Source organism: Cariama cristata, unplaced genomic scaffold (assembly GCF_000690535.1).
Source record: "Cariama cristata isolate BGI_N322 unplaced genomic scaffold, ASM69053v1 scaffold38677, whole genome shotgun sequence".
In the NCBI taxonomy this organism is placed as follows: Eukaryota; Metazoa; Chordata; class Aves; order Cariamiformes; family Cariamidae; genus Cariama; species Cariama cristata.
The window spans coordinates 937-15,863 of record NW_009626645.1 but is presented as its reverse complement, the minus strand read 5'-3'; the positions used below and the strand labels follow the sequence as shown (position 1 = coordinate 15,863).

The 14,927-nt window shown below is 42.2% G+C and overlaps 1 protein-coding gene across 1 annotated transcript; it reads left to right on the top strand.

Annotated features, from left to right (window-relative positions):
• Nucleotides 1–1,127: 1,127 nt before the first annotated feature.
• On the top strand, nt 1,128–8,175 carry LOC104164695 (PHD finger protein 20-like). Its single transcript, XM_009704105.1, has 4 exons — nt 1,128–1,345; nt 4,164–4,563; nt 6,008–6,191; nt 7,870–8,175. Exons 1-4 carry the CDS (start codon nt 1,128–1,130, stop codon nt 8,010–8,012), a joined length of 945 nt encoding a protein of 314 aa, XP_009702407.1. The 3' UTR covers nt 8,013–8,175.
• The last annotated feature ends 6,752 nt before the right edge of the window (nt 8,176–14,927 follow it).

Genomic DNA, 14,927 nt, shown 5'->3' with positions numbered 1-14,927 from the left:
TAGAAACCATTTTGCTACCATTCTATAACTACCGTCCAAAAGCATATAAACTCATGTTCTGCTCGTTTCTCAATACGACTTCAGAAGAGTTGTTTTGCTTCATTGTGCATAAGTTAATAGCATGGGCAGCGGTGCTACCTAATATGCATGTAGTGAAATCCCTTGTTCTTACTCTGCTGCCTAGTAACTCTTTAATTTTTTTTTTTAACTTCTCCTTAACTACTGAAACTTCTAGTCAATATTAACCTGCTTATATTGGAGGCTTTTTTGTGATTATTGCTCTGAGTCTCTACTCCAATATTATCTCTAATTTTGTAGGTTTGCTGCCTGGGCTGTGTATAGGCCAGTGACTAATGTGGTGTTTCTCAGGGTGCTGAACTGTCTTCTGAGCACATCTGCTGTAACAATACACTTCACAGGGGATGTGTGGGCTTTTGTTGGGTTTTTGGCTTGGATTTTTTTGTTTGTGTTTTTGCAATTTAGCAAGCATCTCAAGTTCTTTCCTGCTAATACCATTTTGTTTGGCTTCTTAAGTTACTTTTACTGATGCTAGTATCACATTTAGCATAATTTCATTTCAGCTGTTGTTGATATTCCAACCTCTTAAGCTAGAATTTGCATTATTAATAGCCTGACTTAGGCAAGTTCTCCATCAGAACCTCATCATTGATTACTTTAAAATTTACTTTTAATGACTGTACTAATACATGTATAATGCTTAAAAACAAGACCACTGGAGAAGGGAAGTTCACTACCTTTTGCTGCATTTTTCTGTCTGCACAGAGCTGTAGTCAAACTGGAGCTTTAGTTATAACCGTAGTTACTAGACAGTGTGATGCCCTGTTGAAAATACACTTTTCTCTGTGCGTCAGCTGCAATTACCTGTTGTGGATGTCCTTTGATGGAATTTGGGATCTGAATGCTTTTACAGTTGGGCAGAGGTTTTTGACTGAGGTTATCATCTCACTTCCCACTTTACAAGTTCTTCATGTCTTCAGGGTTTTGTCTGCTGTTATAGGATCTTTATTGGTACTATTGATAAGAACAAATAAGCTGTTGAAAGACATTGAGATATCAGAATTACTAGCAGTAATGTTAACATACTATAGTTAATGCTTCATTTTAACATGCTCATTACTGTTGCTTTAGGTCAGAGGTCCAGCTTAAAGTACTGGTATGAGAAGGAGTGGTTAAGTAACGGTCACATGCATGGCTTAGCATTTTTGGAAGAAAATTATTCCCACCAGAATGCCAAGAAGATAGTAGCCACTCACCAACTTCTTGGCGATGTACAGAGAGTGATAGAAGTACTGCATGGACTGCAGCTGAAGATGAGCATATTACAGTAAGCAGTATTTAAGTATTAATTGGCATGTTCTCAATGTCAATTAGATTTCAACTAGTAGAAAAACAACCAGAAATTCAGACTTATTTTTGTGCTTCTTTGTGCATATATAACAACATAGTTTGAATTGGTAATGTGATCTTGGAAAAGGACTTGGCTGCTTAAAAGCTATTTAAGTGTGTTGAGGAGTGTAAATTGACTGTGTACAGAAGGGTTGGGAAAATATGAAGGAAAGGGGAGAAAACTAGTAACAGCAGCTTCTCCTAAAGCACCTAAATAGATTTAAGTAACAAGAGGAGGATAGGCATATAACCTATGGCAGCATTCTTATAAGTAATTCGAAATCATAGCTTTTCCAGCTTTTAGTTCGGCATAATGTGCTGCCCTGTTGTAGTGGAAGAGCAGTTGCACCTTTAGCAACCAGTAGCCATTTATTTCTATGCAAAGATGATTACAGATACATATTAAAAAACATTCTGTAATCACTGTAGAAATGAAGTTTTCTGCATCTTTTAATGTTTAATGTCCTCCTTGGGTTCTGATGACTGAAAAAAATGTTTAACTCAAATCCAGCAGCTTTAAATTGATTGAATTCCATATTTGTAACTTATTAGTTGATAAATTGCACAGCAGCAGCTATTTGGAAAGCAAAGCTTTTAGTGTTTCCAGTGTTCTTTAGAACTTTTTCCCTTAAATTTAGTCTGCAGTGGTGCAGTAGGGCCACTGGCAGTACTTGAACTACTTAAACAGTGGAATAATGCTTAAAGCAAAAGAGTAGCGTTTTTAACATAAGGTTTTGATTTTTCATTATGGTATCCTTTAGTCAGATCTGTAAGTAATCTCTTTCCTCTTTGGAGAGGGTGGAACCTAAATATTTGTAAGTCCACTCCTAAGGTTTTTTCTTAAATAGCAAGACTTTAAATTGTGACTTTCTAATCGTAGAGTAAATTGAGATTTGCATAGTACTAAGGTATGGAGCACTGGGCAAGTATGTGATGCTTGTTAAAGACTTTGTTCTTTTTCTCTCCCATCCTGAAGTTCATGTGATGACCTGGTTTAATTAAAGATGAGGTGTGGTCCTGTTAGGACCATCATCTTAAAAGCTGTAGCCCGTCTCCTTTACCATTACATAAGTCAGAATTTTAAAAATTGCTGAATTAGAAGAATGATTATATTGTTGATGCAGATCTACCATCTAGGGGAGAGGAGATGATTTCACAGCTGCCTAAAATTACTAGGAGAGCATTGCTCAGTATTTCAAGGAGGTGGCAGAGGATCAGAGGTGACATTGACAGCCTTGATGCAACGTGAGGGAGAGCCGACCTTCAGAAGGCAATAGTTAAAAGGTTGCTCAAGTATTAAGCGTTCAAATTGTCATCCTTATGTAGCTGGTGCATCATCTTTCAATTTTCTGTCTTCTGTAAAGTTACCCCTTGCTCTTTGCTGAGCAAAATAGTGCCTTCAGGTGTAGCATATCAGTGCAGCTGGAGCAGAAGGCTTTGGTAAATGAACTCTGTCATTTGACTGTCACTTCTCTAGGCGTGCCTTCAGGATTGCTCACCGAGGGTATCACAGGCGTGCAGTCACTGGAGGCAGAGGTGCTTGTATGAGGTGGTCTGAGCAAGTCCTTGGCAGTTGCACTAACCGTAGTTTCCTCTGGTAGACACTGAAGAAACCTTAGCTACTGTAAAACGGATTAGAAGTGGTTGCTTTGGAAGTAAAATGGTCATGTTTTGTTGAGTGGTTTGACTAACAGCTGGAAAAGCTGGATCAGCTTAATGGAATAAGTCCATCTGCCTTTGTTTGCAAGGAAGCACAGAGGGGGGGTTTAGGGCAGACCCTCTCCCTTCTGCAGGTGCTGTAGGGTCAGGATTTGCTTTTGCTGCGCTCTTGCAGCCTGTAGCAGATAAGCTGCCTACCCTTTGAAGATAAGCGTAGTGATTCTGCTTTGCTCTCCTTCTACTGCTGTTTTAATCCTGACAGACATGTGGAAGAACAATATCGGTTACAATGCTCACTCTAAATTTTTTCTTTGTGAATCTGATGCCTATAGTTGTCCCTGCTGCTGGAATAAGAAACATATTAGTCAATTTGAAAACAATTAAAATAAGAATTTTGGTAAGAAGCAGGTGGGGGAGCTATGGCATGTTGGTGCACCAGGGAGTAGAGTTTGTTCGGCATCTTGGGATTTAAAGGAAAGTTAAAATTTTGGAAGAAATAATAAAGAAGTTCTGCACCACCACCACCCCACCAGGTGCCCGATTGTTGTGGTTGTTAGAGGGTTATAGAAAAATCAGTGGATTGAATTTTAAAGTTTATTTTTGGGGAACTACAGGCTAAAGTTCGATACAGACTGGTTTGAGGGGGTCTTTTTGTTTTACTGGTGTTTAAAATTGTTAAAATCTTGATTTAGCTTCAGTGTGCTTGACTCACCTTAGTAAAAATATCCCAGTGAAAATCAGTTTATGCTGTTAATAGATAGCAAATATTGGAGCAAAATGCTCCTTCAAGGGCAACATTGGGGAAATGTTGTATGTATCTATTTGAACCTTATGCAGTTTTTTTCTTAATGCCAACACTTGACATATATACCATGTTATAGAAAGGAAAATAGTGAACCTAACAGAACATTGTAGGAAGATACACAATTGAGGTCAGTGAAATTATAGTATTCCAGAATATTTTTTGATGATTACAATGACTAAAGCATGTAGTAGTTCAAGTATTCTTAATTGATTTATGTATGTAATAGGATAGTTTGCTCAGTCACTTTGACATTTAAATTTGGGTGTGTTACTGTTTTTTATGTTTTTAACAGAAATAAAGAGCATCCTGACCTAAAGCTTTGGTGCCATCCGTGGAAGCACATTACGGTGGATGAAAAAATTCATACAAAACGCATCATTCACATTGAGGAAAACTGTTGCAAAGAGGAGACGGCAGGTTACAGAACTTGGAATGGGACGGTTGAGAAACCCTCAACGATTCCTTCTGTGGAGGAATCTTACATTACGAGTGAACACTGTTACCAGAAGCCTCGGGCCTACTACCCTGCGATAGAGCAGAGGTTGGTTGTGGAAACAAGAGGTTCAGCCATGGATGATGGAGTAAACCGAATAAGGGAAAATGGGGATGATGCCCTGTCAGAGAGATTTGGCTGGAATCTGGACCGAGAAATATGCAAGATGGAAAATGAATCCAAACACAATTACTCTAAGGTATTAGTATTAAAATAACTGTCTCTGCCTAGACAGTGTGTTTGCCTGGCGAAGTGCAAAATTCAACCCTTTCTAGTAGTATTTAGTTTGTTGGTTTGTGTTTAGTTTCTTTCCTATGCTGTTAAATTTAAGTTGCCAATGTGAATTAAAATGATAGATGTGATCCAACTCCTCCATTTCAAATAATAATTTTAAAAAAAAAAAATCTAGGTTGAGGAGGACTTCTGGTTGTTAAATCATCTGTGCAGTCTGTGGAACATGCGTTACGATCCGCTGGCAGTTTGTTGCTTCATACTTTTACGTGTGTTAAATGTAAAAGTAGACACTAGCAACAGCATAGAGAACAGGGCAAGTGTGTATGATACTACTAAATACACTGGTATTCCAGCTTTTAGTTATTTCACTCTTGTTCTCATGGTTTTTTTTAATGGTTACATTAACTAAATTAATTCCAGGTTCTTCAGGTAGCATTTCATGGTGGAAATAAAAGTAGCAGACTGAACTGTTTCTTAAGAATCATCACCATTAAATAGTACTGTATCTTCTTCCTACTGGAGCACTCTAGTTTTATCTTTTCAACTCTTAGTTCTCATTTTCAGCTCTGTCAGGGCTACCAGAGGCCTGCCTTTCTACACCCCAATGCAAAAATTCTGCTTTAATTAATTAGTGCCAAGTCATATGAAATACAGTCTGACAAATGTTAGAAAGCCTCTGGGAAATACTGACCTCCTGTTTTTACATTAAAAGGTATTTTAGCTTTTATTTCATGCATATGTAAGCTGTAATTTATGTTCTTTTTAACTGCTCTACCAAATCAATTGAGACTGCTTTATGTTTCCCAGAAAGGCATATATTTCAGTTCTCTCTTTCAGGAGCCTTTTTCTAAATCCTGTCATGTTTCAGCAGAATGATGAAAAAAGTAGGGGACTAGAATCAACACCGCTGACTGTGTAGTTTGGTTTTGTGAGTGGTGGTAGTGGGGTTTTTTTCCTAGGTGCTTTGATGAAAGTTTTAGTAGAATTGACATCAGATTTCTGCAGGAAAAAAATCCCTTCTCACTGCAAAATCATTTGCTCTCTGGTTGATTACTGTCATGTTAAAAATGGCTTTAGTGTTCCCTAGGATACACAGATCAAGTGCAGTATCTTCCAGCTGGAAGTTGGCAGGGAGCTAGCTGTGTGTGTGTATGTTATCTTTTGAAAATTAGATACTTGTGAAGTGTAAAGAATAGGTCATAGCTAAATAACTATGAAAGTATGTCTATATTTAGATCCTCTTGCCCAAACTGCCTTAATATTTGTGTATGATCTCCTCTCTGTGTCTCTCTCTTCCACTAGCCTAAGATTAGTTGAGTAATTAGCTTGGGTAACTGTAAGGACTCAGACAGTCTGTGTCACCAATTCTATTTCGCTGTGACAAATATTAATGTGTGTCTTTCTGCTAGGTAAGAGAGTCTGTCTCTAAGAAAGTCTCTCCAGAGGAAGCTATTGAAATGAAATTGCTGGAAAAAGACAAAGAAGGAGTTGTGAACTCGCAGCTGCAGTGGCAGCTTAATCTTTTAGCTCATGTGGAGTCTCTGCAAGATGAAGTCATACACAGAATGGATTTCATCGAGAAGGAGCTGGATGGTAGGTAACATTTTTCTATTTCAAAAATTAGCTGCATTTAACTGAACTACCTGTTCAAAACACGTTAGCTTGAATTTTACTTCTGCAGATGTACAAAGAGATGAGCGTTGCTTTGTCAGATTACCTGCATTTACTAATAGAAAATAGACATGCTGCTGATGTTGGGGGGGCGCAGATTTCAAAACAAAGATCAAATGAAAACTGAGCAGAATTTTATAGAAAAAGTTCTAGTAAGATCACCTCTAAATACTTGAATCAGATGATGTAGTGGAATATCTTCCATGTCTCTGTCTTTCAAGTTTTTGTCATTTTCCATAGCTCTTCTGTGTATTTGAACTTCCCTGTTCTTCAGGGGCTCACTGGCCATGTTAACCTATTCTGGGTGGCCTCTTTGGTGCACAGGGCTGATACCTTTTTATGTCTTCTCCAAATTCTTTACTTAAATGTCTCTTGAAGTTTGTTTTCCTAGTAATGGAAAACTCCTAAACCCTTTATGTGTACATTAAACAATCCAGGATAGTTCTTTTTCTTAACATCTTTAAGTCTGACTGCTGGTTGTGTAGTGGTTACAACAGCAGCTTTTCTTGTGAGGGTGTTGGGAATCTAACCTTTGTCAAAGTAAGAGTTGTCTCTTTGTAGTTCAGTAAGGTACTGAAAAGTTGAACAACTAAAGGAATATTTCAGATAATGAGGACCAATCAGGCCTGTAACTGTAATGCCTGTTTCATAAATGAAGAAGCTTTGGTTCACAGAAGTCAAGCTTTTTGCATCTGCTGCTGAGCTGGAGGGCTGCTCAGAGCATTGCTACTCTGATCAGGAATTTTCTCATTTCGGGGCTGAATGTGTCAATAGTTGGGTAATGGCCACCAGTTCTTCAGCAGATCTTGCCCTTAGGTTAAACTAGCCCAATTGATCTAGTTAGTGGCAGTGGCCACTGCTGCTCCTTTTGGCAGATGTGTTCTGTCTTCAAGGTTTCAGTCTCCTTCTGTGATACTGTCCCATCCCCTGAACTCACCGTAGTTTGATCTGACCAGCTTTCCTGTGGTTGTACTGCTTTGTCACCCGAGTCGTCTTTTGGTCAGTAGTATTTCTGGTTAGAAGCTTTAGAGCAGGAATTAATTTGCTTTGTGCAGTAGTCTGCTGTTTGTGCTTTTGGATATCATCCCCATTTTCTGTTACCCAGTTCTTTCTGTCTTGGCCAACTGCATTCTGTATTGACAACAAACTCCTTTCATTAGTATAGTCCTATCCTTTAAGGATCTTCAGTGGCATCTAATGCGAATCTTAAAGGTACTCTGATGGTATAAAAAGCTTCCTGTACTGCAGTGTCCTTGATTTGGAATGGACACAGATCAGATGAAGCTTTGCACCAGATTTCACAATCTCTGGTCCTGAGTTTTCCTTCCCTGCTTTCTCCTAGGAATGTCCGCTTGCTTTTTCCTTTCTTTCTCCGCCACCTCCATTCCCCTAAAGTGAATTATTTTGTTATGTCTCAAATGTTATTTGCAAGGATTGGTGTGAGGAGCATTGTTTTCTAATTTCTCAAATACCACATGTTAAAAATGTTGCCCGCCACTCTCTCAAGATTCAGAAGAGATTTTAAGAATTCCTGGTTTGTGACTTAAGGTGATCTGTTTGCTGAGAACTGGAATAGTGACAGTTTTGTCTTTCTTTGCAGTTTTGGAGAGTTGGCTGGATTATACAGGAGAACTGGAACCACCAGAACCACTAGCTCGACTCCCACAACTCAAACATTGTATAAAGCAGCTTATAACGGACCTAGGCAAAGTGCAACAGATTGCACTTTGCTGCTCAACGTGAGACTTGGAAATGTTGGAGACTGTTACTGAGTGCAGAGTTGGAGCATCTGATGTGAACAGCTCTGTATATTGAAATGAAATTGGCATGCTGGTTGCATGTGATGCAGATTGACTTCAGGGATTTGTGAAGAAGTGCTGTTCAAAGAACCGCAAAAAGGTTATTTTATCTCATCATCATTTTGGGTTCATTAGGCAATTACAACGATATGAAAGAGGTCATACTGTTGTCTTCAGAGGTTGGGTGTCGGTTGATAAATTATACTTATTTTCACTCCTTACAAGTTGCCCATTGAAACGGTAGACTTTTTCGTATTTAAATTGACTAAAAATTGTGCCACTGAAGAACAGAGTTCCGAGAGCCAAAAATGTTTAGTTGACAGAGGTTGTAAATAACTTCGCATAGTTTAAGTGACTTGTGTCATGTTTCATTCCTTCTGGTTTATGCATAATAGCACACAGTATTTAATCATTAGGAAATGTTATAACAGTTTTCAGACTTAGTAAGTATGAATGTCCAGCTCTTAACTATAAAGTGTTATGTGGAGGTTTGCAAGTAACAGTGGCCTAAACCCCACTTCTATTACGTTAAATAATGTAGCAGAAGGTCACAGGTGGATTGCACTTATTTTCAGAATAAATGATTGTTTTCCATATTTATCCTGACACTATCACATGACTTGGTACTGGGGAAACCCGTTAACGTTGTGTTTATGTGCGTTCCTGAGCTCTTAAACATGGCCATACTGTGCCTCCCGAAGCAGCGCTAGTGGGACACCCTCGTTGCGGCAGTATGAAATACCGCCCGGAAAAGACTGGAGATGCACTCGCAGTTCCAGACTTCCACAAGGTCTGTGATGGACGTTATGTAGTTTTTCTACCCATTTGTTAATAATTGCCATTCCGGTTATATTTTGAAATGTAGACTTTTTTCAATACTCTGAACGTGTTCATTGTAAAGACTTACTCTCTGAATGTGTGGTTTTGGGAATCAGTTTATTTTATATTTGTGTAAATAAAGCCTCGAGATCTATGCATGAGGTACTGTCCTCGCAGACAGTGAGTGCATTATCTTAAATGGTGTATGTTCACAAGGTCCCTTTTTATACCTTAAATTTTAGTTTTCTGGGTTGTATTACTTTGTGAGAGCAAGGTGAAAATGCTGCTTATGTTCAAGTCACATTATACCGTACCTTTTGAAACGTTGGTGTATTGTAAGTATTTGAGATGTTAAAAAATCTTTCAGCTGCAGATCATAGCTCCATAAATAATGGCTGTGACTTTAATTTTCCTTCCCAAGTGTTGCTGAGTTAAGTTCACTGTGGAAAATGGCAAGCTGTTTTTGCAGTGAAAGGGTGTCCTTAAAAAGCTGGATCTGTTACCTTGATTTTATTGTGTGTGTTGGTACCACCAAAGGGTAAAATTTAAGCACAGTTGTAACTGAAAGGCCCGTAACTGTACAAATTACTAATTTTGGATATGAATCTGTAATGTTTGTATACTGCAAAGAATAATGTAAACTTGAAATATCCCAATATTATTGTAGGAGTTAATGGTATCTACAAAATGAATATTTTATTTCCTTCAGAAAATAGAATAATTGGGCTGCTCTAGGTAGTAACTATGGCTTTTATGCCAAGACTCATTTCAGGGGATAATTTGTCTCAGTTTTATAGTACTAGTTGGTATATGGTGAATACAACATATGTACAGCAGAAAAATAAACTTATTTTTCTGTAAGTCAATTGGAATAAAGCTTACATGATATTTAAGAATCACTTTGCTCTCTGAAGATGAGACCAACGCTTATCCCTTGTCTCATTCCTGTTAATGACACCTGAAGTCACGTCTAGTGGGTAGCTCTAGAACAGGCGGCAGTAACCAGCCAGCCAGAACAGCATCACCGGGAGCACCCCAGCCAACTGTGGAGGCTTTGGGGTTTCTTCAGGTGAGATCGACCAGAAAGGCGTTCCCTGGCTGAGATCGGTAAAGCAAGCACTCCGACCGGGCAGCTCTCGAACATGGCTGCGTTGTTAACAAGTCAGCTGTGCTTATAGTTTGAGGGCTTGAAAGCAGTTCAATCCCTGAGTGGACTTTTCACTCCAGAGTGGAACTTCTCCTTCCCTCGCAATTGCTTTTTGTGTGTTCAGTGTACGTTTTTACTTTGCCAGTTTATTTTTCCTCAGGGCAGTACTTAAGATTTGGAAGAAAAAGTGGTTCTGATGGGGGAATCAAATGGCAAATACTGGAGACTTGTTTTCCTTTAGTAGAGCTAGGGAAGCCCTTGCTGGTGAAGACTGAAATATTTATTTAAAATAGAGTAGCATTTCTCGTGTTCCAGAAAGATTTGTTATGGTGTTCTGCCTGGATTCATTTTTTGTCCCTGTTTTTGCAAGTTTCCACATTGTTCTTTCTTAGTCTGGACCAGCTGTTCGGTCTGGCAAGTCACTTTTTTTATTTCTTTAAATCACTGGTAAGTGAACGCAACGTGGAGCCTTGATGAAATGAGCAAACATTGCACTGTGGTTACATGAGTATCTTTGTCTTTGTTTATGCACTATTAGAACCGAGGGCGCTGTATATAGAGTTTTGCTTTGGAGCAATATTTGCAAAACTTGAAAACTTCTGTATCTTGGTGTTTGGAATAAATAAATAGGTTTTTGTTGGTTAAGTCCTAGTAAAGTCTTTGTTTCAATTAATGATTATTCAAAAAATAATTTTGGACTTTTTCTTCATATAGCATTGAAATGCAGGTGCTGTAGTTTGACAGGAATTTGGATCTTAACTGTTCCAAAATTGTGGAAATGATTCTTTTCCAGATGTGTCTTGTAGAAATATTCTTAATAGGTAAACTGTTACGTATTATGTTGGGTATTGTTTTAGTGAGGAGCTTGTACTTTTTGTTCCCAAATCACAGAATCGTTGGGGTTGGAAGGGACCTTTGGAGATTTTATATACATATATGTGTGTGTATGTGTGTATATATATATATATAATGTTAGGACCTAGTATTTGTAATCTGACCCTAATTTTTGTTCCTGTTTTGACGAATAGCCCACCAGGGCTGCTGCGGAGCGCTTGGCCATGTTAGTGAGAGAGACAGCTGGCTTATCCCTCTGATTCATATCCCAAACGACAAGTGTTGCGGGTGGGAAGCTGCTCTAACCAGAGGAGCACAACACTGTCTGGAAGTGCGTGGGTGAGATTTCCATGCCAGGAGACAAGGGCGAAGCCAGGACGCTCGTTCCAGGAGTGCAAAGACCTGAAGGCGTAGCTTCCCTGAGCAGTTCCTAAGACCAGGTGAATGAGGACAAGTGCTGTCAGCTGTACAGTGCAAACTGCATAGAGAAAAATGTCATGTCTGTACAATTTTCAAGTGGAAATTTGTTTTGCCCATGGAGCAGCAGGCCAGCAGTTGAGTTTCAGGTAAGTCTGGGAGGGTTGCACTGGAAGGGAACAACACATGGGTGCTGCACCTGTGACGTTCTCCTGAAAGCTGCTGTCATACTTCTGGGCAGCAGCAGCAAGCTTGGTGTAGAAGCTGCGTGTTTACTGTGTTGAGGGAGTGCTGCTTTCGCATTAATGCCAAGGAAGGAGCTTTTGGTGAATTTGAACAGTCCAGACAGAGAAAATGCATCAGCATGGGAAGGGGAGAAGCTAGGAAGTGCTGGAGAAGAAAGTGCCTGGCACAGGGTGTGTCTGAAGGCAGAGGCAGGCATTGATGTGCCTCCAGATGCATTTCTGGTTCCATCTCTTCCCCTCTCAATTTCCCCAGTAGGAGGGAAACAAGTTTATTCCGCTGTTCTAACAAATTTGCCTTCCTAATTTCATTCTTAAAACAAGATTCCTGTAAAACTCCTGGGTTTTAAGGACAGAGGTTGCATCACTCTGCTAGAGCCTGGCTTGTGAAGCCTGGAGAAACTTCTGCCACTGGTGGCAGATCCAGGCATGTGTTTTGTGGTTCAGTGAAATTGTGTGGGTTTTCCTGATCACTGAAGTGTCAAAATCAGGTTTTGAAGATGTGATCTGAACTTAAAATAACTCACTGAAGTATGTGCTGTGGCTAGCTGTGGTTCTGGGGATGTGTGCCCTCTGGTTTGAGCTTGTCCAAGCTCCCGATTTTACTTGCTTGATCTTAAGATTCTTGTAGGGACAGACTCTTGCATGAGGAGGCAGTTGCTAAGTCATCTGTCAGCCTTCATGGGTAGATTCACCTTGAAGTTCCTCAGCCTAAGAAATGCGACACAACCATTTTAACATTTACTGTTACGTGACCAAAATACCATGTCTCTATTTACTACACGATCTACTGTTGATCGTAGTGCAGACCGTGGATCTTGTTGACGCTCCGTTGGATGCTGGAGTAGCATCCCTGCTGCTGCAGCACTGGCATTTCTTCAGATTGCAAAAGCGTTTGTGACTGATACCGGGCTGGCTTTTCCGATGGGGTCATCGAGCACCTCAAGCTATTGCAGTTGTTTAGAAGAGTGTTTTGTATCTTCACACTACTCTTTCAGTATTTGCATAGCCACTCTCTGTGAAGGGAAGAAACTACGGACAGCTCTTGTCTGGTTGATGCCTAGTGCCAACTGCTAACCAAAAAAAGTCCATGTTCAAATAGGCAGGGAGTTAAAAAGAGAAAATGCCACTTTTTTCCTATTAGAACATACATGCAGACAGCAAAACTGAGAACAAAAGAACAAAAAAGCTGGATTTCATCACGTCCTGCCTGCGGGGTGTTTCTGCTGGTGGTGCTCGTGTGCCATCGAGGTGTTTGGTCAGTAAAGGCTGAATGATGCCACAGAGGCGTCTTGCTTAACGCTCCACACCACGTTTTTAAGGACGTCGTGGGCACTGTTCCCCTTTTTTGGGTGTGTTGGGCTCAGGAGAGGAGGAGTTGTGTGCACCTCCTCAGCTTTGGGGCTGCAGTGGCTTTAAGTGATGCAGGTTGAGTACGTACGCTGTTGCAAGGGATGCCAAGGGAAGGACTCGCTGGTGGAGTGCTGGATTTCCGTACCCTCCTTTGTCAATTGGAGCACTGCTTTGCTGAACACCACCCTGAATCTGGGCTCCAGAAATGGCTGTGTCCTCTGAATAGAGGTCCAAAACGACTGGAGATACTTTGGCCATTTTGCAGCTCCTCCAGGTGCCTTCAGCAATATCTTTGGTCCCAGCAAATGCCTGATGGCTGCTCTTGTGAAAGAAATGCTCAAACCGTTTGCTTTCAGGTGGGTGAGAGGCAGAGCATAGGCTTGTGTGGCAAGGTGGCACATCTGCCTGGCAGTAGGTACTTGTCACTTCAGGGGAAGTCGGTGACAAGGCTCCGAGGAGGTCAGTGCTGTGCACAGTGTCACTGGTCTGGCGAAAATGGCCACAGCTCTGCAAGCTCAGAGTGCCCCTGACACACAGCGGGGAGCATCTGAGAAACCCCCCTTCCCGTGGGCATCGTGGGCACTTGGAGCACCGCTGGTGAGGACAGGCGGCAGCCCCCAGCCCTGCTGGGTCTCCGTAGCTGCCCACCCTTGGGTGGCTGAGGCAGCTGGCAGGTCCTCTGCTGCCCTGGCACCGGTGCCTCTCCTCAGGGCTTGATTTGGCCCTTCGCAGCCTTTGGCATCCCAGTTCTGCACTGCCCGGGGCAGCAGCCCCTGCCGCTCCCCTCTGCCCCGCTGTGTCTGGGACAGGACAGCGCCGTCGGGGCCCGTTCTCCGTCTCTTCCAGCTGTGCCAGACCTGGTTTGGCACTGGGCTTCGTGCCTGTGACGTTAACTGGGGCCACAGTGTTTGATAGCGGGAGGCAGGGAGCGGGGATGGCAGCACCCCGGGCTGGGCACCCAGCAGCAACCTCTGCCATCGCCACTGCCCCCCTCTTCTGGGGCCTGTGGAGGTGTTTCCCAGCGGGAGTGAGGTGTGCCCCGAAAAAGGAGCTGTTGGGGCTGGGGAGAGAGCTGCTGTGGGGCTGGGAGGGGAGAGGGCTCAGACCCTGCTGGGGTTGGGGAAGGATTCAAATAGACGTGAAAACTGGAAACCAGGTATTTCTCATCCTACCACTCCCCAGGATACAAATAGAGAAGAATTTGTTCCCTGTGGCTGCCTCCAGTCTGGATGAGAACCGTCGCTGTGGTGTAAAAGCATCCAACAACCTGGATCCAGGTTGGAGGTGCAGGAAGGAGGCCCAGGTGCCGGCCTTCGTTTACATGATGTGGGTTAATGGCAAAAATAAAGGAAGCAAAACCCTCTGAGCTGCCCCAGGGGTGACAGCAGCAGGGCAAGTTCAAGGCTGAGGGGTAAGCCCTGACCTGTGTCCTGTGGCTGAAGAGACACCTGGGCTTGAGGCTGAGCGGTTGGGTGAAGCTCTGGGTTGCTGTGTGGAAGGAAATGAGAAAGCGACGGTGGGTTTGTAAGAGCAAGCTCATCAGACATGAAAATGAAGAGGAGGTTGGAGCATGTCGGAGACAGGAAACCCGCAGGTGAGGGGTCCTGCCGGGCCAGCCCCCGGGCGCGGGGGAAAGGCAGGAAGGGATGTCACCACGCTGCCAAGTTGCTTCTGCCCCGCTTCTCACCGCAGAGGAAGCTTTGGGCGCTTTCCCCAGGCTGTGCTTTGCTGATAAGGGGCTGTTGAAAGCAGAAGCTCAGGTGGGTTGCTGTTCTGAGGCATTTCTGCTGCTTTTCAGCCCCCCTTTAGCCCGGAGGTGTAGCTTAGGTCAGGGTTGGACACAAATACTTGTATTCTGCCTTTTTGGATCATCATCACCTGGCACGCACCCATTTCTTTCCCCATTGCTCCTAGAACAGCAGTTGTGATGTTAAACATTTTTGAACCTCTAGGGCTCATTAATTTGCACTAGGCGAGATGGCCAAGGACCAGACCTGACCCGTGGCCCTCGGCCCAGCCCAGGTTGGGGAAAGCTGGTGGCAGGGCC